General features: G+C 39.7%; 1 protein-coding gene across 1 annotated transcript in view; it reads right to left on the bottom strand.

The window, feature by feature from the left end:
* CXCL14 (C-X-C motif chemokine ligand 14) overlaps positions 1-24,184 on the bottom strand; it is a 51,789-nt gene extending 27,605 nt beyond the window's left edge. The window contains exons 1-2 of the mRNA XM_089681509.1: positions 23,876-24,184; positions 23,335-23,440 (exon numbers count right to left, since the gene is read on the bottom strand). Coding sequence (XP_089537635.1) covers positions 23,335-23,440; positions 23,876-23,939 — 170 coding nt within the window. The 5' untranslated portion in view covers positions 23,940-24,184. The remainder of the gene's footprint in view (positions 1-23,334; positions 23,441-23,875) is intronic.
* Positions 24,185-25,564: the final 1,380 nt, after the last annotated feature.

Genomic DNA, 25,564 nt, shown 5'->3' with positions numbered 1-25,564 from the left:
ATACATATAACTGAACTTTGGGTTAAAGTGATTGTAAAGTCACTTTTTTATAACAAGCATGTAATAGCTGGTGTATGCATTGAAGCAGCCCCAAACCTCCTCTTCTTGGCTCGCACCCAGGCGCTCCTGGCCCCTCCCCTTCTGAGTGTAGCTGCTTGCTGTGGGGGCACACCTGCAGGCTCGATCCTGAGCTGCGCTGTCTGCGTCTATAGACAGACAATGTTGCTCAGTCCTGCTCCCTTGCCAATGGCTCCCTCAGCCTCAGCAAAGCCCGTTTGACCAGAACGTGAGAGGAGAGAGGACTCATAAGGGGAAGGGGCTACATTGTTACCTAAACATTTTTCACCTTAATTCTGGGAATGCATTAAGGTAAAAAATGTTTAGGCTTTAGAACTACTTTAAGTAAACATGGAATGACTTGCAAAAGGTACTTTGAAACATTGACTGTAAAAATGTCTATATATCATACACACATCAACTTTGCACTGTTTTGAAGTGCATTAAAACAAAAATAAAATAGAAATTAATAAAAGATGCAATTTTTTAAATAAAATTAGAACAGAAAATCATGCTCTCAGGTAAATCAGTGATACATCTGGAATTGTATCTGATATACTTTTAAAAATACAATGTTGAAAACAAATATACAGATATTTGTATTATACTATTACCATTTATTATTATTAATACTACTAATAACACAGGTCTGCAAAAAAAATTTTTCAAGAGCTGTTTTGATTATTCCACGTAATCCTTATGTTTTTTGGTGCGCTGAATCCGAAAATGACCTCCATTTTGTCATAGGACATCACATTTCCTGACAATTTAGGTAACTATGTTAAATAAGGCAATAAATCAAAATAAATGGAAATAGACTTATAAAATTTAAGTTTTATTACAATTTTTTCATGAAAATCCTTTTTTGAACTGAAATGAGCTCACCTACACACACTAAACTCAATTCTTCTTCCCTGTGAGGCTCCTCTTGGTGCATTTATGCTTGTGAGTAGCATCTGGTATGTCTCTCTGAAGCATCCAACAGTAGTCTGCCATCGTTGTAATGCTCCATTTACCCTGGTATCTCCTTTTCATCACTTTAATGTCTTGGTGGAATCGTTCACCTTGTTCCTCACTCCCAGCTCCCAAATTTTCAGGAAAGTAGTCAAGGTGCGAATGGAGGAAATGCACTTTCAAACTCATCAGGCAACCTAAAGCTTGAAATGCTTTCAACATTTGTCCGACGATCTTTTTGTAGTGAGGATCTTTGTTATTGCCTAAAAATTGCTGTACGACTTCTTTAAATGCAATCCACCCTTCTTTTTGAGGATCCGTCATGGTATTGACAAACTCTTGATCAACTATAAGTCTTCTAATGTCCGGTCCGACGAACACACCTTCCTTCAATTTTGCCTCCGACAGGCTTGGAAACTTGGCGACCAAGTATTTGAAGCATTCTCCATCTCTTGGAAGTGATTTTACGAATTGCTTCATCAATCCCAATTTTATGTGGAGAGGTGGTAGAAGAACTTTATGGGAAGGTATCAAAGTTTCTCGGAGGACATTTTTTTCACCGACTGTTAGCTCCCATGGCTGCCAACTCTTCTTGGTCCAGTGATTTTGTCGGTCTCGACTCTCCCATAGACACAGAAAACAAGGGTATTTGTTATCCCACCCACTGAATTCTTCAGGAAAGATTAACCCCTTCTACCATTAGAAGCACAGACTCAGGGCTGAGGCTTACACATACAGCATGCTGTTGAGTATCCCAGTAGTCAGACATGTCACTCAGAGCAGCACTTGTATTCACCCCCTTTGCAGGGGGGGAGGGGCAGAGATTGTTTACCTGCAAACAATAACAAAGGGCCAGAAGAGAACTAGGGAAATGAGGAAATAGATTTTTTTCCCTAAAACTTGCTTAGCTTATGTATATATTGCTGACCATCAGATTTACAGTGCTATATTTTTTTTTACATAACTCAGACAACTCCTTTAAGGTTTTTTTGGCATTTTATATCTTAAATGCACTTATGTGAATTAATTAATAGTAATTTGGACTTTAAATTTGGTTAAAAACCCATAATATAAAACAAAAATGCCAAAAAATAAAAGAATTTGATAAATTTGAAGACAATTTTGCATTTTGTGGCAAATCAAGCACACCAAAATACATGAATATTAGATGAAAATAATCAAACCGCTTTTTAGTCGCAGACCTGTATAATAATAATACAATCTGCTGTAGAATATAGTATATTATGAAGGATTGTTTTTTTGAGGGTGGGGAAATAGTAGGAAGTGAGAGGATAGTTGAGGTTGGAGTGGGAAAATGGAGGTAGATGAGACTGAATGGAGGAGCTAGGAGGAAAAGAAGCTCTAGGATCAGACTTGACAGAGAAATGTAGGAAAGAATAGGCAAAGGATGAAACTGGATAGAGGAGGCATAAGAGGATGCAGTGGGATGAGACTGGATAGAAGGATGATTAGAAGTAGGATGGAGCTCTTGGAAGGAGGGGAAAAAAGAGGCCATGTGATGTGACTGGATAGGCAATAGTGGAAGAGAAGAGACCGTGGAATAGAACTTGATAAAGGAAAGCTAATGGTGTGAGACTGAATAAGGGTAGTGGGGAGGGAAGAGGCAGTGAACTGGAAATGGATAGAGATGGAGAAGGAAGAAATGGGATGAGACTGGGGATAGGAGGGGGGAGAGAAAAAAGTAGTAGCTAGTTTGGGAAGTTGGCAGTAGGGTAAAACTTTATGGACAAAAGACAATGGGATGGGACTAAATGGTTCGGGGTAGTAGGATAAGACTAGACAGAGAAGAGGCAGTGGGATGTGATGGGATAGAGGAAGGAGAAAGTGAAGAAGCAGTAGGAAGAGACTAGATAAAGGGGGGTGAAGAGAAGAGGAAGTTGCATGGGCCTAGATAGGGAAGGATGGAAGCAAAGAGGCAGTGAGATAAAGGTAGATAGAGGAGAAGAGAGGAGACGAAGCAGTGAAATCGTCTAGTATTGTATTGTCTTCCGTACTCATTGTATTTCTTGCCAATTTCTGTTTTACTGTCTCATATGCCTAACCTAATTTATCCTACCTCCCCGCACTTTCACTCCTTCATGTCTCAGGTTCTTGTATCTGTGACTGCCACAAATACAGGAAGGAGTTCACTGTGTGAGAAGCCCAATGACAAACAAGTAAAGGTGAGCTATACAGAGGTTCCCTGTACTGGAATCTTAAGGGCATAAAAGTTCACCAAGTCACCAAACTCCATTCCTTCTTTCATAGTTTGGTTCCAGGCTGCTGCAACCAAGTTAGAACCAAACCTGATTATCTACACCTAAACCTGATAATGCACCGTCTTAGTACAGCCTGTTCACCCCTTGTGCTGTGTTATTGTCATCTACTGGATACTCTGCACAATGTGCACAGTAGACTGTACAAAGTGGGTGTGTACTGCGTGTTGTCTAAAATTTGCCTCCAGCCCATTGCCTGATTATAAGCATGAATCCAGTGCTTGTATACTGAACTGAACTCTGTATGATTACTTGAAGATCTGATCCAGCTTGTCTTATCTGACCAAGCATCTTGCATTCTGATTCTGTTATTATGTTCTGATAATACCTACCATTACCCTGCAAGATTACCTAGTATCCTGCATCCCTGCACCTGTTTGCTGCCTCTCTTTTGGCATGCTTCTACCAGCTATGCATGTACATCAGTCTAGCCTGTATTGTCAGACACCAATACAGCCACTACTTAGGGATTGTTCTATTGGCATCCAATGTGTCCCCTCTTTACCAGGTAAGCTCTGATGGTACAGTATATGCAATTACTCTCTGATAGTCAGAGGATCCACTTACAAGCAAGTCCTCTTTACTTGTGGGGTTCAGCTGATTTGCCTTTAAATGATCACATGCTCTTGACCTCTGTCTTGCCTGACGTCTTCCTCTGGCAGTAACCCTGGGCTACCCTCAAACAAATGCTACTGGTTTCTAACTAGTCAATCAGTGTAGTTTAGGGTGTGGTTGCCATCATCCCTATTTCAATACAAAGAAACATTTTCTTACATTTTTGTGGGATTTTCGGGGGGGCCCTTTTTGTGGCTGTGTGGAGCAGTGGGGCGGGTTTTCCTTTCCCTGTCTCTTGTGCACTTCAGTGCAGTCTGCAGTGCTTCCGTGTCGGTGGCAGTCTCCAACATGACGCCTTTCCTGGTCTCTGGAAACATGGCATTCCAGAATTGGATATGACGTCAATGCGCATGGTGCTTTTGCGCCTGCACAGTTGAGATGAATGTTGGACCACATGATGGGCACCATCTTCCTCTCTAGCAGATTTACTCTGCGTATGGGAGGAAATCTATGCATCACACCCACCTGGGATTCTATAAAAGGCCACCTCTGGCATGCAGTCTCTGATATTCAATCCTATTTTGGGAGCGGTCATAGTCTTTATGCATGCAGTTGGCCCCTTGAAGGGCCGAACGGTAAAGCCATGCCTGACTTGAACATTTTCACATTGCTGCAAAGTTTATGGTGAGTCAAATGTCAGTAATGATTCGGATTATATAAAAATAGTTTTCAAATTTCTATAGTTCATGTATTTTGTATTGTCTATATAGATAGATATATAGATAATACAACTTTTATTGCGAGCGAATATATAGTCCATCTTGGCAGATTACTATTTTATTCATGTGTACAGTAAAGGGACACATATTATCTTATATCCCATCTATCTGATATTCTGCTGTTTTTTTCAAGATTCCATATCACATATAGCATTATATGACACAAGTTAGCCTGCAGTTTCTTGTTTGTGTTCTTACCTTCTTGCTGCAGTGCTGTTCCTGATCCCTTCTCATGTGTTTGTCTGTGCTCATCTATGGGCATAGTCTGCTGTCCTCTGGGTTTTATTTCCTTCCCTTCCATCACTTCCTGGCCCGCCTCCTTGTTTGCCTGTCTATATAAGACCTGCTCAGACTAGGCCACTTTGCCTGAGCAACTTTCTAGTTGTTGGAGCTCCCGCGTGTTACTATTGTCTGAATCCTACATTGACTACTTGTGTACCGACCCTGGCTTTGTTCTTTGACCTTGCTTGTTTTCCACCTGTCCTGACCTCGGCTTTCCTATCAGATTCCATTTGTCTCCTCCCATTATACTCTACTCCCGCAAGTGGTCTCCTCAACCTCAGCTGGGCGTACCTGGGGGCCGCGACCTGGTCCCAGCTTGCTGCAAGTCCATCCCCACCATCAGGGGCTCTGGTGAAGAAGCAGGCTGGGGCTTAGACTCCGTGCCCTGGGGAACCCCAAGTTGAGGATCAATAAGAGCTCACTACCACAGGTGCTGACATTATACACATATTTCATTGCAGCAGTGTTTGTGATGCAGCACCAGTGGTCCTTGCACATCATTTGATGGCCTTAGCTATGGAGGAAATTTGCCTTTTAAACACAGTGAAGCATCTTCTTTCAACTATTTTTGGTGGTTATGTAAGTCATGCGTTTTTCATGGTTGATTCATTGCTATTTAATTGTAAGGATATGTATTGATTGTTGTTTTACTGACCATAATTATTATTATAGAGTGGTATCCTTTCCCTGAAGAACAATCTATATTATTGTATTCGAAATGCGTTGGATTCCAGGCTGAATATATATCTGCAGTCAAATTTGGGGTTGCAAGATGGAAATCCGCTTTTGAGGGATACCACCGAACGTATACTGCATAAACCACAAAGTTATAAACTATTGTTCTTAATATTGGTCAAGTATGTATTATTTTTATGCACTTTAATGTGTTACAACAAAAAATATTTTTTGCTAAAATAAAATGGTGAATATTTTAACAAGTGACTCTTTTGCATATGATTCAAGGTTGCCTTAAAAATCCCACAAAAATGTAAGGAAAATTCTCTTTGTACTGGTTTCCAACCATTACTTTTTAATGCTTTCTCTTGCTCAGTTACCTCAGTAGGTGTATCAACCACTCCAACCTTGAACAATTTCCCTACATATCTTTACAGGCAGTAATTGAATGTATCTGGGACAATGGTAAGCACTTCTAATTTCTGTGTACCTGCTATAGTATTTAGCTTGTGGAGTGATTTTTCTAAGAACTATTTAATTTTAGAATACAATTTAAAGCCAGTGTAAAACATGGTGTGGTATGTTTGTGATTCTATCAACGTTGAGAATTTTCTTCTACATGCTATATATGTAACCAGAACAGACTGTTTCCCAATGCTTTCTGTAATATAATCGTGTTTACCATGAAGACTTTCTGTGCATGATTGTTAATTGAACAATTACTAACATGCGGAGCTCACTTGTGACCTTGCCCTAAACCCAAACAGCCGGCTCTAAATAATTTGGCTTGTGACCACCTACATGGTTGATCAGGAATTGGCCCTGCTGTTCGCCACTTCTGCCAAGCAACAGATACTGCCTATGTGCTTAAAGTATATTGCCTAGCAGTATTAGGTAAACCTCTCTCTTTGCAAAATCTGCTGCCAATTTTAGCATTGTTTAAAAAATGATTTAGTATCATTGTTTTATATGTTTACCCAGAAGCTCTCCTTGAAGAATATATTTGGCTCTAGTAAGACACTAAGTAAGCACGCATACCAGCTGTGCCTCACAAATGTAGGTCATCTACTGTTAAACATTTGGGATATCTGGCACAACTACCAAAAAAAAAAAAACAACCCAAAAACAATTTAATATGTAAATAGCCTTGTGATTAATTTTCCTCTGCAAGATGTGACAATGACTTTGCACTTCGCTAACAGATTTGTGGATTATCCACATAGGTATTTAATCCTACTGTAATTATATGCCAGTTTGTATCTAATATTCATTTTAGTCTTCTAAGTTTTGCATTCAACTTCGTATTTTATGGTTTTGTTTAAATGAACAGTAATATGTGTTTATAAATAACATTTTGTTTTATGATGTACCTGATGACTTAACTGCTGTTCAAAAACAAGACTGTTTATATGGATACTAAAAATCTTATTTATTCAGTTTCTCTGGTGACCACATGTCTGCCCTGACTGGTATATTGTATCACATTAAACACATGTGCTTTTCTTTAGGATGCACAGAAATAACTTTAAACATATGTGACAAAAATTACAAAGTATATTTTTGTGTGTAAGTGCAAAGTCACATTTTGTAGTGAAATATATATGGGGGTGCTGTACCCCCTGCTGCAAGTTATAAGGCTATTAGGTTTCACCGAGTAGTTCTGTGACCATGTAAATGCACCAAGCTGCAGGCCATATTGAAAGGTCACTGATCTTCAGGGGAAATACTAACATTCTTAATTTCTTGCAGAAAGTCAGTTGTTCTGTATAATACAGTCTTTCAAACACTGAAATACACAGATTAAAGGATGACCTGGATCGTGATAACTCAGACTCACAGATTTGGTTGAACAAAGACTGCAGGGCACTGGTTGATAGTGAGTAACACAGATTGGGACAGGCAGATATACACCAACACAAGATAAACATGCCTCTGGGAAATCCCAGGTTAGATTTTTTTTTTATTTTGACCGATGTGTAAAAAGCCACCTCCACGTACAAAAGCTGTGCTTACTTTTTTTTTAAATAATTGTCCTCAAGTGAATGGGGTTTTAGATGAAGTGAGCAAACCTGGTAGACAGAACCTACTACAATAATAATTGAAGCTTAATGTAATGAAGGGTAGCACTTAATTTTTGCAGGTTTTAGATCATGCTGAGATTGCATATAAAGCACATTCTGAAGTAAAAATTCAATAATAATTTATAGGCAGTTCCATAGGGCACTGAAAATGAGTGTAATATACTGACTAGGGTTCATTATAAAGTTATAATTTAAAGGACCTTTAATACAAAAGCTTTCCTATAAAATAACCAAAAATAATAAACAAATGCACTGATGGAAAATTGGGCAGATTATGCATTTTATTCTTCAAAACAAACAGATTATGCTATTTGTCCTTCAAAAGAAGCAAATAAACTAGGCTATAATTGGAAACATCACCAAACATACTAAGAAGTCAGAAGAAAGCAAGAAACAAACCGCTGATAAAATCCTAATGTAGGCTGTCATGTTTCACATGACTGTCATATTGACTGTCATATGTTTAAGTGTTTTCTATATTTTTTCTGCACCTCTTTCCTTTGGTTTAGTTAATGCTGTATAGATAGCCCTCCCCCTTTCCCAGAAATGCATTGCAGCTCTAGCCTCATGTCATGGAGCAGGAAACATTATGATCTTTTGACCTATCAAATGTTCATTGTTGTAAGATTCTCTCAGTTTATGGAATAAACTTCACAAGATCTACAAGATGTCTTATCAATTGAGTCACTGACTGTGGTATCCAACTAAGGTTGAAGTTATCGCTATCTCATCACAACTGTAAGTTACAGAGATCACACTATCAATGCTTACATTGGAGAGAGAGAACAGTCAAAAGATCAGTGGAATGCTTCGTAGGATCCTTGCAAGTCAAAGGATCAGTGAAATGTCTTCATAAGAATCCTTGCTAGCTACAATACACAGTGAGATGTTATATGGATACTGGATATAACAGCTATAGAGAGTTAAGTCTGTACATGCCTCCAAGTATATCCCAGCATAACACTCATCAGTGTCAGGACAAATTATTGATGTGGATGTTTTACAACTGCAAGTTTATATACTGCATCTGTATACATTACCACATGGATTGCCTGTGAACTTTTAAGAAAGAAAGAAAATCTTAATGCTGACAAGTTAGAATTGCTGTCTAATATTAATGACTTATGGTCTAATGTTGTTAAATGCATGTCTGCTGTCTCCCACCAATCTCATGAGCCAATACAACTAGAGGGCGCTATCCAGCAATTGAATGTTGCTTATGAGAATTATCAAAGACTGTGTCCAATATATTGCTCTATTAAAGCATCACAACACTCAAAGGACATTGGAAGAATTAATGAGTTTTGAGGAGCTCAATCTTGAAAGAGACAATTTAGTGGTGCGAACAAAGACAAAGGCAGAAGTGAGAATAACACAGCTCCATGAATCCAGATCTTATCGCTTTGCATCTACTAGACGCTCAAGATCTTCCAAATCCATACAATCAAGGTCTTCTACACTCAGTCAACAACTAATAAAAGCCCGTGCTGATGCTGAAGCTTCTAAAATTCAGGCAGCTTTTGCCGAAAGGAAAGCAGAAATGGAGGCTCAGGCCGCACATTAGAAAGCAGAAATTAAGGGTCAGGCCGCAGAAATGGAGGCTCAGGCCGCGCATAGGAAAGCATAAATGGAGGCTCAGGCCGCAGAAATGGAGGCTCAGGCCGCACATCAGAAAGCAGAGAAAGAAGCTGAAGCCACATGCCAAAAGGCAGAAATTGAAGTTTTGGAAAAACAATGTGAGCATGCCACAGCCATGGCAAGGTTAAGGGTCTTAGAACAAGCCACTAGTGAAAACGTAACAGACAACAGTTCCAGAAACTCAGTTGTATCTTATGTCCCAGATTCTTCACACACCTCTCCAGAACATCAACTCCCTGTCACAGCAGCCACACTACTCCATCAAAGTCTCTTCTCTGCACCTACTGTACCTCAAGACCATATCCTCCAATACATCAGACTGCAGCATCTCAGCTAGCTGCAGACACTGGTGTGTATTTGACCGCCTCCCGCCTGCCATATAGTACGACGGGTGCAAGGCGGTTCTCTTATTCTGGGAGGACGTCAAATGACGTCCTCCCATTCTAACCACGCATGCGCGGCTACGGGAGTGTGCAGCGCGCTGTGTCCCTCAGACACAGCGGATCACCGATCAATGGAAAGAGCCGAAGATGTTGGCTCAGTCATGTGATCAGCTTGTGTGCAATCACAGCTGATCACATGTAAACAGGAAAATGTCAGTTATCGGCATTTCTCTCCTCACGAGCTGTCACGCTGACAGCCCTTGAGGAGAGGAGAGCTGGTAATCGTCATTCCTCGGAGGGGACATGGACACAGATCATCAGAGCACTGATGATCTGTGTATTCCCAGCAGTGCCACCTGTCAGTGTCAATCAGTGCCAGCTGTCAGTGCTTATCCATGCCACCTGCCAGTGCCCATCAATGTCACATATCAGTGCCCACCTGAGCTGCCTTTCAGTGTCACCCATCAGTGCCAGTCAGTGCCACCTATCAGTGCCAGTCAGTGCCGCCTATCAGTGTGCATCAGTGCCGCCTATCAGTGCCCGTCAGTGTCGCCTAACAGTGCCAGTCAGTGCCGCCTATCAGTGCCAGTCAGTGCCGCCTATCAGTGCCAGTCAGTGCCACCTATCAGTGCCCGTCGGTGCCGCCTATCAGTGTCCATCAATGCAGCCTACCAGTGCCCATCACTACAGCCTCATTAGCACACATCAGTGAAGGAGAAAAATCACTTATTTACAAAATTTTATAACATAAACTAAAAAAAAAGACGATTATTTTTTCAAACTTTTCAGTGGTTTTTGGTTTGTTTAAGAAAAAATAAAAAACCCAGAAGTGATAAATACCACCAAAAGAATGCTCTGTCACAAAAAGAATGATAAAAATTTCATATGGGTACAGTGTTGCATAACCGCGCAATTGTCATTCAAAGTGCGACAGATCTGAAAGCTGGAAATTGGCTTGGGCAGGAAGGGGGTATAAGTGCCCTGTAGGCTAGTGGTTAATAGACCATCATACTTTGGCACCAACAGAGTACCTCCTAGCAAACACACCACTCTACAAACCAACATGCCAATGGACTCTAAGCCAGCTCTGGCATTGAATGCCTTAGCAGCAACATATGTTCCCGAGTCACTCCACGTAAGTCCACCAACCGGCACATCCTGCAGTCATGCACCCAAAATCTGAAAACACGAACATATCACAGTTTGCTAAATACATGCTTCGCAGAGAGCTTGTTCAGACAGGCCTCACCAAGTTTGATGACAAACCTAAAAATTACAGAGGCTGGAAATCCACTTTTAAGGCCACAATGAGTGACCTAGACATCAATGCCACAGAGGAATTAGATTTACTCATCAGATGGCTAGGTCCCCAGTCTACTGAATGCATCAAGAGGCTCAAAGAAGTTCATATTGACAACCCTGCTGCAGGCCTTAATGCAGCTTGGACAGACTTGAACATACCTTTAGCAGCCCAGAGGCCATTGAAGATGCTTTATTCAAAAGGTTGCAAAGCTTCCCAAGGATTTCTGCTAGCGGCAATCTAAAGTTTCAAGAACTCAGCTATGTTCTATTAGAGCTTCAACTTGCTAAGGCTGACATCAACTTACCTGGTCTCAGTTACCTTAACACCTCTCATGGCATCAAATCTATTGTTCTCATGCTACCATATGGAATTCAAGAAAGATGGGCAGCGCTTGGATCAAAGTATAAGGAAAAACATAGGGTTGCCTTTCCTCCTTTTTCCTACTTCTGTGAGTTCATCAAAAGAATTGCAGACACTAGGAATGACCCACGTTTCTCATATGGGGACTGTAACCCTCTTGGTACACTCTCTCCAAGACCTACGAACACACATATGTCGCACAGAGACCGTAGAGGTCCAGCGTTAGTGAAAAGGACTATTGTTCTACCTGAACCTGCTACAGTTCTTGAAAAGACTGATCAAAACAAGAGAATTTAGGACCCAAATCGCCAGTGTCCAATACATAACAAACCACATCCACGTAAGAAATGTATCGGCTTCAGAAAGAAAACCCTCCAAGAACGTAAGGAACTTTTGAAGAAATTTGGCGTTTTCTACAAATGCTGTGCCTCCACAGAACACTTTGCAAAGGACTGTAAAGCGACCATCAAATGTATAGAGTGTGACAGTGATGACCATTTGCAAGCTCTTCATCAATATTCGCACAACTCTATTACTCTCACGAACAATCTTCCTGAGGCAAAGGAAGGCGGGGAGCGCCCAGATGAAGCAACACCTACCACCCCAGTGTTCTCTACATGTACAGAGGTCTGTGGAGAAGGATTCTGTGACAAATCCTGTGCAAAGATATGCTTGGTACACGTATACCCCAAAGGTCAACCTGAAAAGACCATACGACTGTATACTATTCTGGATGATCAGAGTAACAAATCTCTTGTAAGAACACAGTTTTTTGAACTGTTGAATATAGCTGCAGATGCTCTGCTGTATACTCTAAGCATTTGTTCCGGCACTACAGAAGTCTTAGGTAAGAGAGTCAGTGGTCTGGTAGTTGCTCCTCTGAATGACAATGTGGAAATATCTTTGTTCACTATCACTAAGTCCAACCAGATTCCAGGCATCAAAAAGGAGATCCCTACTCCTGAAGCTGCTTTTCACCATTATCACTTAAAGCACATAGCCAACCAAATACCAGCCCTCAATGAAAGTGCCGATACCCTGCTGTTACACGGTCGAGACATCCTAAGGGTGCACAAAGTTCGTCATCAAATCAACAGTCCACACAATGCACCATATGCTCAGCGTCTGGATCTAGGATGGGTCATCATAGGTAATGTCTGCCTAGACAAGGACAGGAGGTCCTACTCAGTCTCTTCCTTTAAAACACATTTCCTGTCAAATGGAGGAACAACTTGTTCTGCACAACGACCACATAAATATATTGTGAAAGAAAGACTGTTTGAAAAAGTTGCACAACAGCACATCATACAAGACAATAAGAGAGCTCTTAATCTCTGGGATAACAACATCGGCAACACAGTGTTCGAGGTAACCCCTAAAGACAATGAGTTGGCAGCTACCATAGAAGACAAAGAATTCTTGAAAACCATGAGTAAAGAGTTCTACCAAGATGATTCCAACAGTTGGGTAGCACCTCTACCATTTTCCTTTACCTCTGTTGTTTCCTGGTTATTCCTCAATCCGTGATCAGATCACAAGTCATCAGTAAAGCAGCAGTAAGGCATACAGCCAAGATGACTACATGTTCACAGACACAGTATAGAACATCGCATGGTATGTTAGTCTTGGATTACAAATTGGCTTCAGGGAGGCCACAAACAATACTGTTGCATAATCTTTGACCTTTTCCTGCCTTTTTTGTGCTCAGCTTCCACAGTTCATGTCTATTAGACAACTTAATAGTTCAAGCAAAATTAAACCCATTTAAGCGGTTTTCAAAAAACAATACATTCCCGGCATTCCAGAATGCTAAATGTCATATTTGCTTGCACTCTCAACCAAATTGTCACACCATCAAATGGCTGGTGTCATACCTGATCACATGTGCAGTACTATGGCAGTTGCAGATCAAACAGAGGCTAAGGTAGCTGACGAGAATAGGAAGGTTTAGTTCTGCTTTAACTACATACTACAGTAAATGGTAGCATCCTAAAAATGTAACAGAAAATATTCCATCAAACCGAATCCATTGATTACTGGCCAGTTCATAAGACATAACTGTTCTGTCTGGTAAAAAAATCATGTATATATCAAACGGTTGGCATAAATAATCTATAAAGCGCAATGATTGTATGCCTGCATATGTTAGAGTGGTTCAGCCGTTTCTCTTGTCTCAACAAAATTCGGAACATTTCTCTTGAATTCCAATAGATTAGATCTCGCATATTTTTCAATATACGTGCATAGCAAAATTTATTATACATCAGACTTAAGCTTCATTTTTTTATTTATGTTCATCTGTGTGACTGTGTAAATAAATAAATGTTTTACTGAGCTGGTCCAAATCATGTACCTTTTGGCACATTATATATTTAGAACAACAGTCTCCCACCAGTCAGTCGAAAGTCGCATGACATTCTGGTGTCTCCAAAGCTGAAAATGAAAGGCCCCACTGCTTTCCAGTTCACACAATGCAATGCGCTGTATAATGCTGACTATGTTAATGACACACAGGGATATTTTAGCTAGTTTGCATGGCAGTAATTCCAGTGTTTGAAACTGCCTTGAAGTCATTGTAAACAGATATAATTAAACATGAGGGCAAGTCTAAATAACTTAAATATCCAAGTTAAAGGAGAAGTATAGCCAACGTTTTATGGCTTTACTTCTCCTATGGAACATAGCCGTGCAGTTCGTTTTGCGCTCCTGTGATCCCTTTTGAAAACCCGCTGTCAGCTGATGTCACAGAGCTGGTCCAGGCTCCGAAAAGATCCTGACCATATGGTCGTGATCCACCCAGATTCCTGGACCAGCTGCTGGCTCAGCCTCCCAGGGAGCCTCTGAGAACCTAAGCCAGCCACTCCAACCCCCTCCACATCCCAGTGCTCTAGTAATCACTGGAGGGGCAAAGCAGAGAGTCTGTGACTGACAGACACCACTCTCTGCTCACAGAAGACAGAGAAGCTAATGATTAGCTTTATTTGATCTCAGAAGCGGCGTGGAACAGATGCATCATCTGATCATGCTGTACTCACTTATCCACCTTTCCTAGAACCCATTTGTCTCTTTCAAACCGTACTGTATGTTAGGGCAAAAAAAAACTATGCAGCACATCTCTGCAATACATGCATATCTCATATTTCCAAACTACATTCAACATTCCCCAATGCAGCCATATCCATATAAGTCCTGTTGTGGGCTGACAACACACAGCTTTTTTTGGGGACTGAGTGCTGTCAGCACTGCTAAGTGCCTTTTGCTAAACTACTCTAGTACTCCTACTCTCTCACAACATAAAAGCTAATCATTTCATAGTCCAAGATGAGAACTTTGAGATAACTGAAAGTTTGCAGAGGACGTGGTTCAGTATTTCTGTCAAGATTATTTTTTGGCACTTCTCAAAGAAATACTGTATAACAAATTTGTTCCAAAGGTATAATGAAAAGGCCAAAAAGCAAAAGAAAAAAGTTCAATAAATTCGAGAACAGAAGGTGGTACAACCACATACCAAAGCCAAGCCACTTTACAGAGAGGTGAAAATACAGCTTCAGCATAAGTTCCTCCTGACTACAGTTCTCTGACATGTTTCGCTCCACCCATGTGGATTCATCATAGAGAAGTTCAGTGTTAGAGTTTATATATACTTTAAGACCGGGCTTCACAAGATGCCTGCTATTACTATTATATAGAAATCCTCTTTTGTGCATGATTTCACATTTCTTACTACCAGATCTTGGCCTCCCCAACCCTAATGTGTATTAGCTAAAGCTGGCCATACATTAATATATTTTTAAGAACATACCTAATAATTTTCAGGACATTAGATGACTTGACAAATATCATTTGCTTAGCATTTGATTTTACAATCTAATATCCTACAATGGAAAGTAAATTTTAGCAGTTCATTTGTTTTTTCATCCTGTTCCGTCAAATTTTCTTCTGAGGTCAAAAATATCGATTTGACCCCACTAACAATTACAAAAATCAAAGGAATGTTCTTAAACCTAAAAACTTCAAACAAAATGTTATATATGTCCAGCTTAAGCTTTACCAATAAGGATGATTTCACTCAGCAGGGAAATGGTGCGCAGGCTTGGCTTAGGTCCTTGGGGTAGGGCTTAGTAATGAGGTTAAGCCCTTAATAGTAAGGTTTAGGCTTCATGCACACTGGCTTATAAAAACGCTACTCCTAGAGGAGTTTAGCATTTTGCCTGTAGAAGCAACTAATATTATCCTATGTGTTCATGCACATTAGGTAGTCTAGAGACATTTTTAAAACTTAGTTTTTGGAGGCAGAAAAAAACTCTTCTGTGTTGCATTTTTGGCAGAAAAAACACTAAACACCACTAAATGCTAGTATAAAAAAGTCACAATTAGCATTTTTTTCTGCCAAAAGCACTGGAATTTTTTTAAGCCAGTGTGTTTGGAGCCTCAGGGAGGCACACATGAGATCGTGTAGCTAATAAGGGTGTAATGCTCTCCAGGTTAGCTAGATAGGCTGTTTTTTGTAGACAGAGGCTGAGTAGCAGCCTGAGATGAGACAGTCTGGGAGTGAAATAGTGAGATCACCTTAGGACAGGCTGCAAGGCTCTAACAGGTCAAGGCTTCTGGAGCCCATCCACCCTTCCAGAAAGTTGGAGAATTTTCCGGAAGAGGGGTGGGGGATGGGAGGAGACCCAGATCTGCATGTTTGAGGGACGTTGGCCAATCCCCTGGCAGTAGGTTGGGCATGGTGACCAAGGCAATCCTTAAGAGTGGCAGAGCCTCTGCAGCAGCGGTAGTGTTGGGTGAAAGATGGATTGAGGGAGGCTGGAGTGTAGAGCCTGGGAGGAGGCCCCAGGGAGGAGAGCCCATCTACAGGCAGGTCACTGGAGAAGAGGATCTCTACTACCTCAACGTCTCCTGGAGAGGACAGCCTGTATAGCAGGGAAGGAGTCATCCCAGCATAAGGCCTGAAATCAGCCACAAACCCACTAAGCTAACAGGAGACATTGTGAGTACTCCTACACTCCCTGGGCCAAATAAGGGGAGAGGGACAACCCTAGACCATTCAGAGTATGAATCATTAACCACTACTCTCTGAATACGATCTATTAGCCAGTTTTCTATCCATTAACATACAGATTTTTCCAATCCTGTAGACTTTATCTTATACATAAGCTGTGTATAGGGAACTGTGTCAAACGCTTTTGCAAAATACAAGTATACCACATCCACTGCCACCCCTCTGTCCAAGGTTTTGGTCACTTACTTATAAGAAGAAATCAGATTTGTTTGACAACGTCTGTCTTTAATGAATCCATGCTGTCTGTTCCTTAAAATATTTTTTTCCAGCAAGAACTCACCTATGTGGTCTTTTATTAAACAATCCATTATCTTCCCAACTATAGAAGTTAAACTAACAGGTCTATAATTACTTGGTATAGATTTCGACCCCTTTTTAAATATTGGCACCACATTGGTCTTACGCCAATCCAGTGGTACTATACCAGGCATTAAAGAGTCCCTAAAAATTAGAAACAATGGCTTTGAAATGACAGAGCTCAATTCTTTAAGGACCCGTGGGTATATGCTATCCGATCCAGGTGCTTTATTCACCTTTATTCTGTCTAAATATTTTTGGATCATACCAATTGTGAGCCAAAGTGGATCATCTGGGGCTGTGTCAATACCATGCCCATTATGGACAAGAGCTCCCCCATGCTCCTTTGTATACACTGAAGAAGGTATTTTAAAAATTTGCCTTCTTTTTGTCCCCATCACTCACTCTAGATTATTTTGTAAAGGGCCTACATGCTCGGACCTGACCTTTTTTTTGCTATTAATATATTTGAAGAATTTTTTTGGGTTTGTCCTGCAATCTGTCATTCATTCTCAATTTTTGCGGCCTTTATTTCTTTTTTGCATATTCTGTTATATTCTTTGTAATGTTTAAATGATGATAGCATTCCTTCAATACCATATTTAATAAAAGCTCTTTTATCATCTATAGCTTTTTTAAATTTGGCCGTAAGCCACATAGGTTTGATTTTTAGCCTTTTAAACTTGCTACCCATGGGAATATATTTTGCAGTGTGTTCACATACAGTCCTTTTGAAGAACTCCAATTTCTGTGTTGTGTTCATTGATGCCAATATTCCCTCCCATTCTAAGTCTTGGAGAGCAGCTCTCAGCCTTGGTAAATTAGCTCTCTTGAAATTGAGCATTTTTATTTTTCCCATATGTGCTTGCTGTTTACAGCCAACAATAAATTAAATCATGTTATGGTCACTGCTACCCACATATTCTTTTATATGAACATTCCGAATAAGCGCTACATGGTTTGAGATTACCAGGTCCAGCAGAGCATCATTCCTAGTTGGGGCCTCTATGAACTGTACCATAAAATTGTCCTGTAGTAGGTTTAAACATTTTTGCCCTTTAACTGTTCCTGCAGTACCATTACTCCAGTCAATTTCCGGGTAGTTAAAATCCCCCATTATTATCACTGTCCCAGCCCTTTTGATCTGTGCAAGGAGCTGAGTCTCCACCTCCTCATTAACACTGGGAGGCCTATAACAAACTCCAATGATTACCTTTGTAGTACGCACCCCCATGTGCAGTTCCACCCATAATGCTTCAGCCTCATTACACTCTCCATCAACTAGGTCCTCTTTCACATTTGCTCTGAGATCACTTCTCACATAGAGACAGACACCACCCTGTATTTACCCTGTCTCTCTGAAAGAGAACATAGCCAGGAATATTAATGGCCCAGTCATGTGAAGAATGAAGCCTAGATTCAGCAATACTAATTAAATCACAGTTCTGTTCATGCACCAAAGCTTCCAACTCACTTATTTTGCTTGGCAGACTTCTGCCATTAGTGAACAAACACTTTAATCAATTGACACCTTGTGCACTTGTATTTTGCATATTTTTTATTTCCCTACAAATAGTACCAATTCCAGTGGTTATTTTTAACATGGGAACCTTCTTATCACCTGCCATAGTCCTCTCCCCATCTTTCCCCATTCCACCCACCAATAAGTACTGACCCCTGTCTGATCTGTCTACCCCGTTATAATCTAATGCTCCCTCCTCCCTCGATCCTAGTTTAAATACTCCTCCAGCCTTCCCATAAACCTCTCCCCCAGCACAACAGACCCCCTTCCATTTAGGTGCAAACCATCTCTAGCATGCAGGCTGCACCCCAATGAAAAGTCAGCTCAGTGCTCTAGATACCCAAATCCTTTTCTCTTACACCAGGTCTTTAGCCATGCATTGAGTTCTATAATCTCCCCCTGTTTTCCTGAGTTGTGCATGGCACAGGTAATATTTCAGAGAATATCCTTCTCTTCAACTTGCAACCTAGTTCTTTAAATAGATTCTTAAGGAGCCTCCACCTTCCATGTATTCTGTCATTGGTTCCAACATGGACCAAGACAGCTAGGTCATGCCCAGCTCCTCCCAGTAATTTATCAACCTGGTCCACCACATTCTTTGGCACCAGGAGACAGCAAACCATTTGTTTGAGGCGATCCTGGCGACAATTTATTCTATCAGTCCTTCTGATTATAGAATCCCCTACTACCACCAGCTGTCTAGGTCTTCCTGCACTGCCCTCACCACCCCTCCCAGATGATCTGCCCTCCCAGCTGTTATGGATTGCAGTGACATCCAGGGTTGCCACCCCTGAGCTTGCCACCCCCACAGCTTCACCCAACTTGGCAAATCTGGGTGCACAAACCCAGGGCCAGCCTTCCATTTCTGTGAGCCCCTACCACTCCCTCTTGTTACAGTAACCCATCTTCCTACCTGATAATCCTTATTAGCCCCTCCACCCTCAACATCAATCCCATTAGCTACTTGCTCAGAGAGCAGAAGACCCCTTTCAAGGCTGTCGGTTCTGCCCAGTGTTGCAACTTGCTCCTCCAGATCTCTAACGCAGCTCTTCTTTGACTCTAGTGTGCAAAGTGTGGGAAATGTTGCCTGGCCTTGCAAAGTTTAGGGGGACAGAAATCAAATCCAGCAGTCCTTACGAGGGTAGTGCTACAAAGGTAATAGCAGACAACCTGTTTTCTAATTTTAGGTAAAACTTTTACTTGTAAAAGTTTAAAATAGTGTAAGATTTGTTTTAACATCATTTAAAGTATTTTGTGCTTTCCATTACAATGAAACATCATTTTGACTTCTTTCATAGATGCCTCTCTCCAGCAAGTGCTACCATATTGGACATATATAGAAACATGTGCTCCCATTCCTTTTTCTAAAGCTTATCACGTGCAGAGTTGGCAGAGAATGTGCATTGTAGGCATTGTAAAGCTCGTTTGTTGATGTGATACTATGGTAGTGGTGATGTGCTAGTGCCACTGCCCTGATAGCAACAAACCTCATAATACTCCTCCCTGGAATGCTGGTGGTGTCCACAATGCAAATTTACTACATCCTGAGGATTCAAAGGTGCTTGTTGTAACAGGACAAGGCTTGAATGGTAGTCCTAATATCATTTTAAACCTACTTTTTTCTTGCTGGTGCACTGCATTGGAAGACAAAGTGTACTATTGCAAATAATTAAGGACATTTAACTTATTTTGAGAAAGTTGCTGTAAATGCCTATTAAATATAAACCAGGTTTTGAAAAAGAAGTTTTAAGAACTTTAAGGAATAAAATGTGCACAGCTGACTTTTGGTTCAATTATCCTTAGAAGAAAGCTGGAATTTCAGTGCCTTTCATGTCCAATGTGGCAGTTGACACGTAACAATCAGCTAAATAACATACAGTAGTTACAAACATGATTTGACTGGAGAGCTTCTGTGTAAATATGAGTATTTTACATGTGTACAGTAGTTGTAATTTCTATTGTTCGCTCTTCTACAAAGTACCCATTTTCATTTCAAAGTGATTCTGCAATAACATCTCTTTATATCTTCAAAAATTTCCACTACAGTAGATCATGTATACCCACTTCCAGACTTTTCTGGAAAAGTCTTTTCTGGCACCTCTTGTTTACATGTAACAATCAGTATTTTTTGCTAGAAAATTACATAGAACACCCAAACATTATACATTTTTTAAAGCAGAAGCCCTAGAGAATACATTGGTGGAATTTTTTTCAAATGCAGTTTTTCAAATGCAATTTTTTGGGATAAAACACACTTTTTAAAAATTGAAATGCAAAAAAAAGCCCAATATATAATATGCTGTTACTCCAAGTAAATAGATACCAAATATGTCATGCTTTAAAATTTCACCCACCCTTGCAACTAATGCGACAAATGACTTAAATTTTGCTATCAATAGTCAATGCTTTAAAAGCCTTTACAAGTTATCACTTTAGATTTAGGAGGTCTGGTACTAGAATTACTGCTCATGATCTTATGTTTGTGACAATATCTCACATGAGTGGGCTAATTGCTGTTTCTGTGAGTGCGGGACCTACATGTGCGTTCGCATTTGCGTGCAAGCATGAGGGGACGGGGCAATTTTTTAAATTATTATTTATTTTTATACTTTTACTTAATTGTTTAAATCTATTTTATTGCTTTCCCAAGGAATGTAAATGTCCCATGTGACAGCAATAGGTATTAGGCATTAGATAAATACCAAGTACCATTTTTGGAGGGATCTGGAGTCAATGAGACTCCAAATCTGTCCTCTGCCCTTAAAAGCATTCAATCACATCAAGATCGGTGTGACTGAATGCTTTTATTTCATTTCAAAAATAGAGCCGTGTATTTTCAAGTAATCCAGAAGTGATGTCAGGTCATCGCTTTCGGTTTACTATTTAACGGAGCCAAACCAAGTTAATTCGGTCTTTGTTTGGCTCCTTGACCAGCTGGAGGCTACATCGGCTGGTCGATTGGGACTCCCGGTGGAACGCGAGCTCCTGTTAAAGTCGAAGGAGGGGGGGATGTCCCCTCCCACTGATTGTAATAGCATTCAAGCAGCTAGTTAGTCTCTTTGATTGCTATTACAAGAAAGCCAACCATCGGCTGTAAATACTGGGGAAGGGATGATGCCTGCAGAGATGTGTAGGTATTTTGCTGGAGCTGAAATGGATACAGTAGATGCCAACTTAACTAATTTGCAACTTTTTACACAAGTATAAGAATCAGCTCTTTTGCTAGAAAATTACTTAGAACCCCCAAACATTCTATATATTTTTTTAAACAAAGTCCCTATGGTGTGTGGGTGTAACAAATTTATATCTCACACAGTTTTTCAAACACAAGATGTTACCCCAAGTAAATACTGTAGATACCAAACATCTCATGCTTTAAAATTGCGTACGTTCATGGAGCATGCTGAGCAACTGGTCTGATGCATTCTAAATACAGGAGGTTGGCACAGGTGCCATTCAGGGAATGCTTTGCATTTTCTGAAAAAATTGCAGTACAGAGCTGGAGTAAGGGTGCAGAAAGAGTGGCATTTTAAATGCTGACAATGTGTGCACTTGCACATACAGCTGCCACCTTGCTGTGGCAGTACTGAGTTTAGTGAAAACTGTACGCTATTACTATCAGTAGAGCCTGAGAAATAGGCTGCATAATATATTATATGGGGGATATGTTAAATGTTGATAATACATGCACTGACTTTTCCTAAAATAGTTGTGTGTTGCAACACTCTCTCATACCTCACAAGCCTCTATATTTGTTGGTTTGGCCACCTATCACTTTACTTACTGCACACTTGCTCCATAACAGTGACTCCAAAGTACTTTAAAGTAAACTTGTCACAGATCTGGTAAATTCAAACACTGCCAAAAACAGGTGAAAGCTGCATCTCAAAATGACTTGTAGATTCAGAAAAATAAGCAGCTGAAGTTACATTAAATCTTAACTGTAAATGTCAAACTTGGTTCCCTCATTATTACCTTCTGAGCCTCACTTTTTGTTTTTCAATGTGAAAGACATCCATGTTGTCTGATAGAAAGTGGGCATGAACAAGGCCAAGCTTGGTAACCACCACTATCATTTTTCATAATGTGCTTTTGTTTGAATTGCCTAGGTTTTAGGACTTTACATAAGATTAGTCAGAAAACAAAATTGTTCAAGGTGAATTAAAACAACTCAATGGCCACACCTGATGAATAAGAACCTGCACTGTTAACGGCTCATTCACCCCAGAAGCGGTGACAATTCACTGTTGTTCCTGTCAACATCCTGCATGCTAGTTTATGTACAATTTATGCCCAAATTAAAAAGTAATCCTTCAAAGATGTAGCTTTCCTGAAGCCCATGCAAATACATATCAATATGTTAACATAGGTGGTCTAGTGCCTACAAGTCCTTTGTATGGAAACTTGCTATTCCCCACTTCTTAGATGGAACCAAAGTATGGTGCTATCTGTTACTGCATAAAACATGCACAGTGAAACTTTTTGCTATGCACATTTGTTAGAAAATAAATCTGTGAACCTTGCAGAGTCCCTTTTAATAAATATTCACCTTCATTAATCAACCCTGAGAACACGGACAAAGGCAAAAATGCAAGAACACCCAAAACACCACAGCTAGAAACTGTTATGTGAATTTTGCTGCTGTAGTTACTGTGAGATAGGTTGAATAAGGGAACTCTTCAATCTGAAAATTTTTGATCCACTTTAACATTTGCATGCTGACCTGTGTGGTCTGCAGAGAATAATGCAACTCGGTTAACCACGATTTATTGTACTATGATTTTATGTACTATGTTACTGAAAAATAGGATGTATCTCTAAAGAATACAGTTGCACTATAGAAAAAAGTAAAGCTGTTAGTATAAATCAAATTTTAGTTTACAAACTGAATACTGATCTAGCCTGGATCTGTCGTTCAATCTAAGCATTCTTGTTCAACCTGTTTTAAAGCTGCATTGAAATTTAAAATGGCATTAAGGATCATGAACATTCTTATGTTCACTAGACTTAATAGAAAGTAATACAGTACATTTCTAAATTTTAATTTTACATATTAACTGTCATGCTTAAAAATACAAAATATGGGTATAATGGGTATAATACATACATAATCATCTTTTCTTCGCAATATGGATGTCTTGGTTTGATTTCCAGTTTCTGAACATCTGTGAATCTAATTTTTGGACCCTTCCGAGAACATTTGCATTTTGACCCTTGGAAAAAAAAGATGAAAAAAGATGACGCACAGGAAACTAACAAACACATATGTATACTGTATATATTTATATATTGTGTGCATTATATTTAAATCAATGCTGTGCTATCATTATGTGGATGTACAGTTTTCTAAAAGTTAATAAAATGTAATGCTAAAACACAGCTTATCAATGCATTCACACTCAGTTATGCTTCCCTGTTAAAATTTACCATCATGTAAAAGTCCTATACAAAGTACAAATATAAGAGTATTGTTTTTCAAGGAATACATATCTATATCATGTATAACAAGGTGCGTTATACCTTGTCACTACATGTATACATTTACTAGTTACTAGAAAAATACAACCAGAAGACTATTCAGTATCCTCTAATGAAATTAAACAACTGTGTAAGAGAAATGACATTAAGAAAATGAGTAAGAAACTTACCTTCCACTTGGAGTGTGCAGATTGCTAGAATGAGTAATATGATTGCTGCATAGAGAGGTTTCATGTCCCAATTCCTATTCTGTGACTTATAATATAGAGATCTGTTATAAACTGTGCTACCTGAAGGTCTGCCTGTGTGCAGAGTTCGCAGAAGCTGCGCTCACACTGTTTCTGTGCTGATGCCTTCACTGCCTGTTCTCCACCTTCACTCTGAGCTTCGCCTTGCTTGCTTGTCCTCTTTTAAAACAGATCCTACAGCCCAGGGTACAAAGTCATTAACATGCATAGCAACCAAACTACTCACTGCAATTTCTTCACTCTGTGGAGGGTGGAGATTTCTAGCTTACCCTATCCTGTTCAGCCTGAATGGAATGACTGAAAAACAGCACAGTCTGGATTTGTAACCCACAATGTTGTTTTTTTTATTTCCTCAAGTGAATTTTTAATAAATAAACTCCCCAATTGATTTAATCTATTTACCACTTACTGTTTTAGAAGGAAATATGTGTAGACACCAGCACTTTATTGTTTGAAAGTCGTATATAGTTTAGTGAAAATCTGTTAATTTCAAGGACCAGAATGGTTAAGAGAAATATGTATGTATGTGTGTGTATGTGTATATAATATAGCTTCCTCTTTTCCCAGAAAGTTATTAGCTGCTTGGCATTGCTATAGCGTAAAGATGAGCTTCTGAATGTGTATATGCCCTCTCGCTAAGATATATATATATATATATATATATATATATATATATATACTGTGTGTATATATATATATATATATATATACATATACTGTGTGTGTGTGTATATATATATATATATATATATATATATATATATATATATATATATATTACAAAGTAGGGATGAAGTTCCTGTTTGTTGCTTTCAAGGGTTTACCCCAAACTTTGGGTGTTTGAAGTTTGGGTGTTTGTCCGCCAAAAGGAACCTCCTACTGCAGCCAGAAGCCATTCGTTTTTTGACAGTATTACTGGCATCACTGAATGACAACTTCCCATTCTGTGTTCGCAACATACAATAATAAACAAAATGCCCACAGAATCAATGAAAAAAAGTAAATTTTTAGAAAGCAAACCTGATCCTCATGCCTAATAATGAGCACAGTGCAGATGGGAAACAGCTGTATACACCTGTCCTAAGAATGACGTTCCCCAATATGGAATTTTGTTATCATGACCAAGGATTATGTTTGAATATAAAACATGAAATACGTTTAGTATTTCTGATGCAATTTTCACTTGCTTGTTGTACCATATTTCGATTATGATAGTAGCTCACAGTATTTCAGTGTATTCACTGATCAAAAACTGACAAGATCCCTTATCTGCCTCTCCCTGCAGCAGCAGATCACTCCTATTGTGATCTATTGCTGGCTGATTGCAGCCATTGTTCTAATTTGTGTCTTCACTAGCCCAATGTATGATAGCAATTTTTGTCCTGCATGTGTGCCAATGTAGCAATAAAGATCTCCTGTACTAAAATGCAAACATTTATCTTTGAGCTTTGTCATTTCTCTGTTATATTAAAGCATATATACCGGTATGTGCTTTAATCAGCAGACTTTGATATTTATGGGATTGTGCTAATTACATAAGTTTTTTTTTTCATATTCCTTGTACACAATCGCTGCTGCAGATATTTTACCTCTCCTTGTCTGCCAGTGAAC

Source organism: Staurois parvus, unplaced genomic scaffold, assembly GCF_062004578.1.
Source record: "Staurois parvus isolate SC_StPar_1 unplaced genomic scaffold, SC_StPar_1.0 ptg000268l, whole genome shotgun sequence".
NCBI classification, from domain to species: Eukaryota; Metazoa; Chordata; class Amphibia; order Anura; family Ranidae; genus Staurois; species Staurois parvus.
Note: the sequence above shows the minus strand (reverse complement) of the source record. Positions and strands in the feature narration are given on the sequence as shown.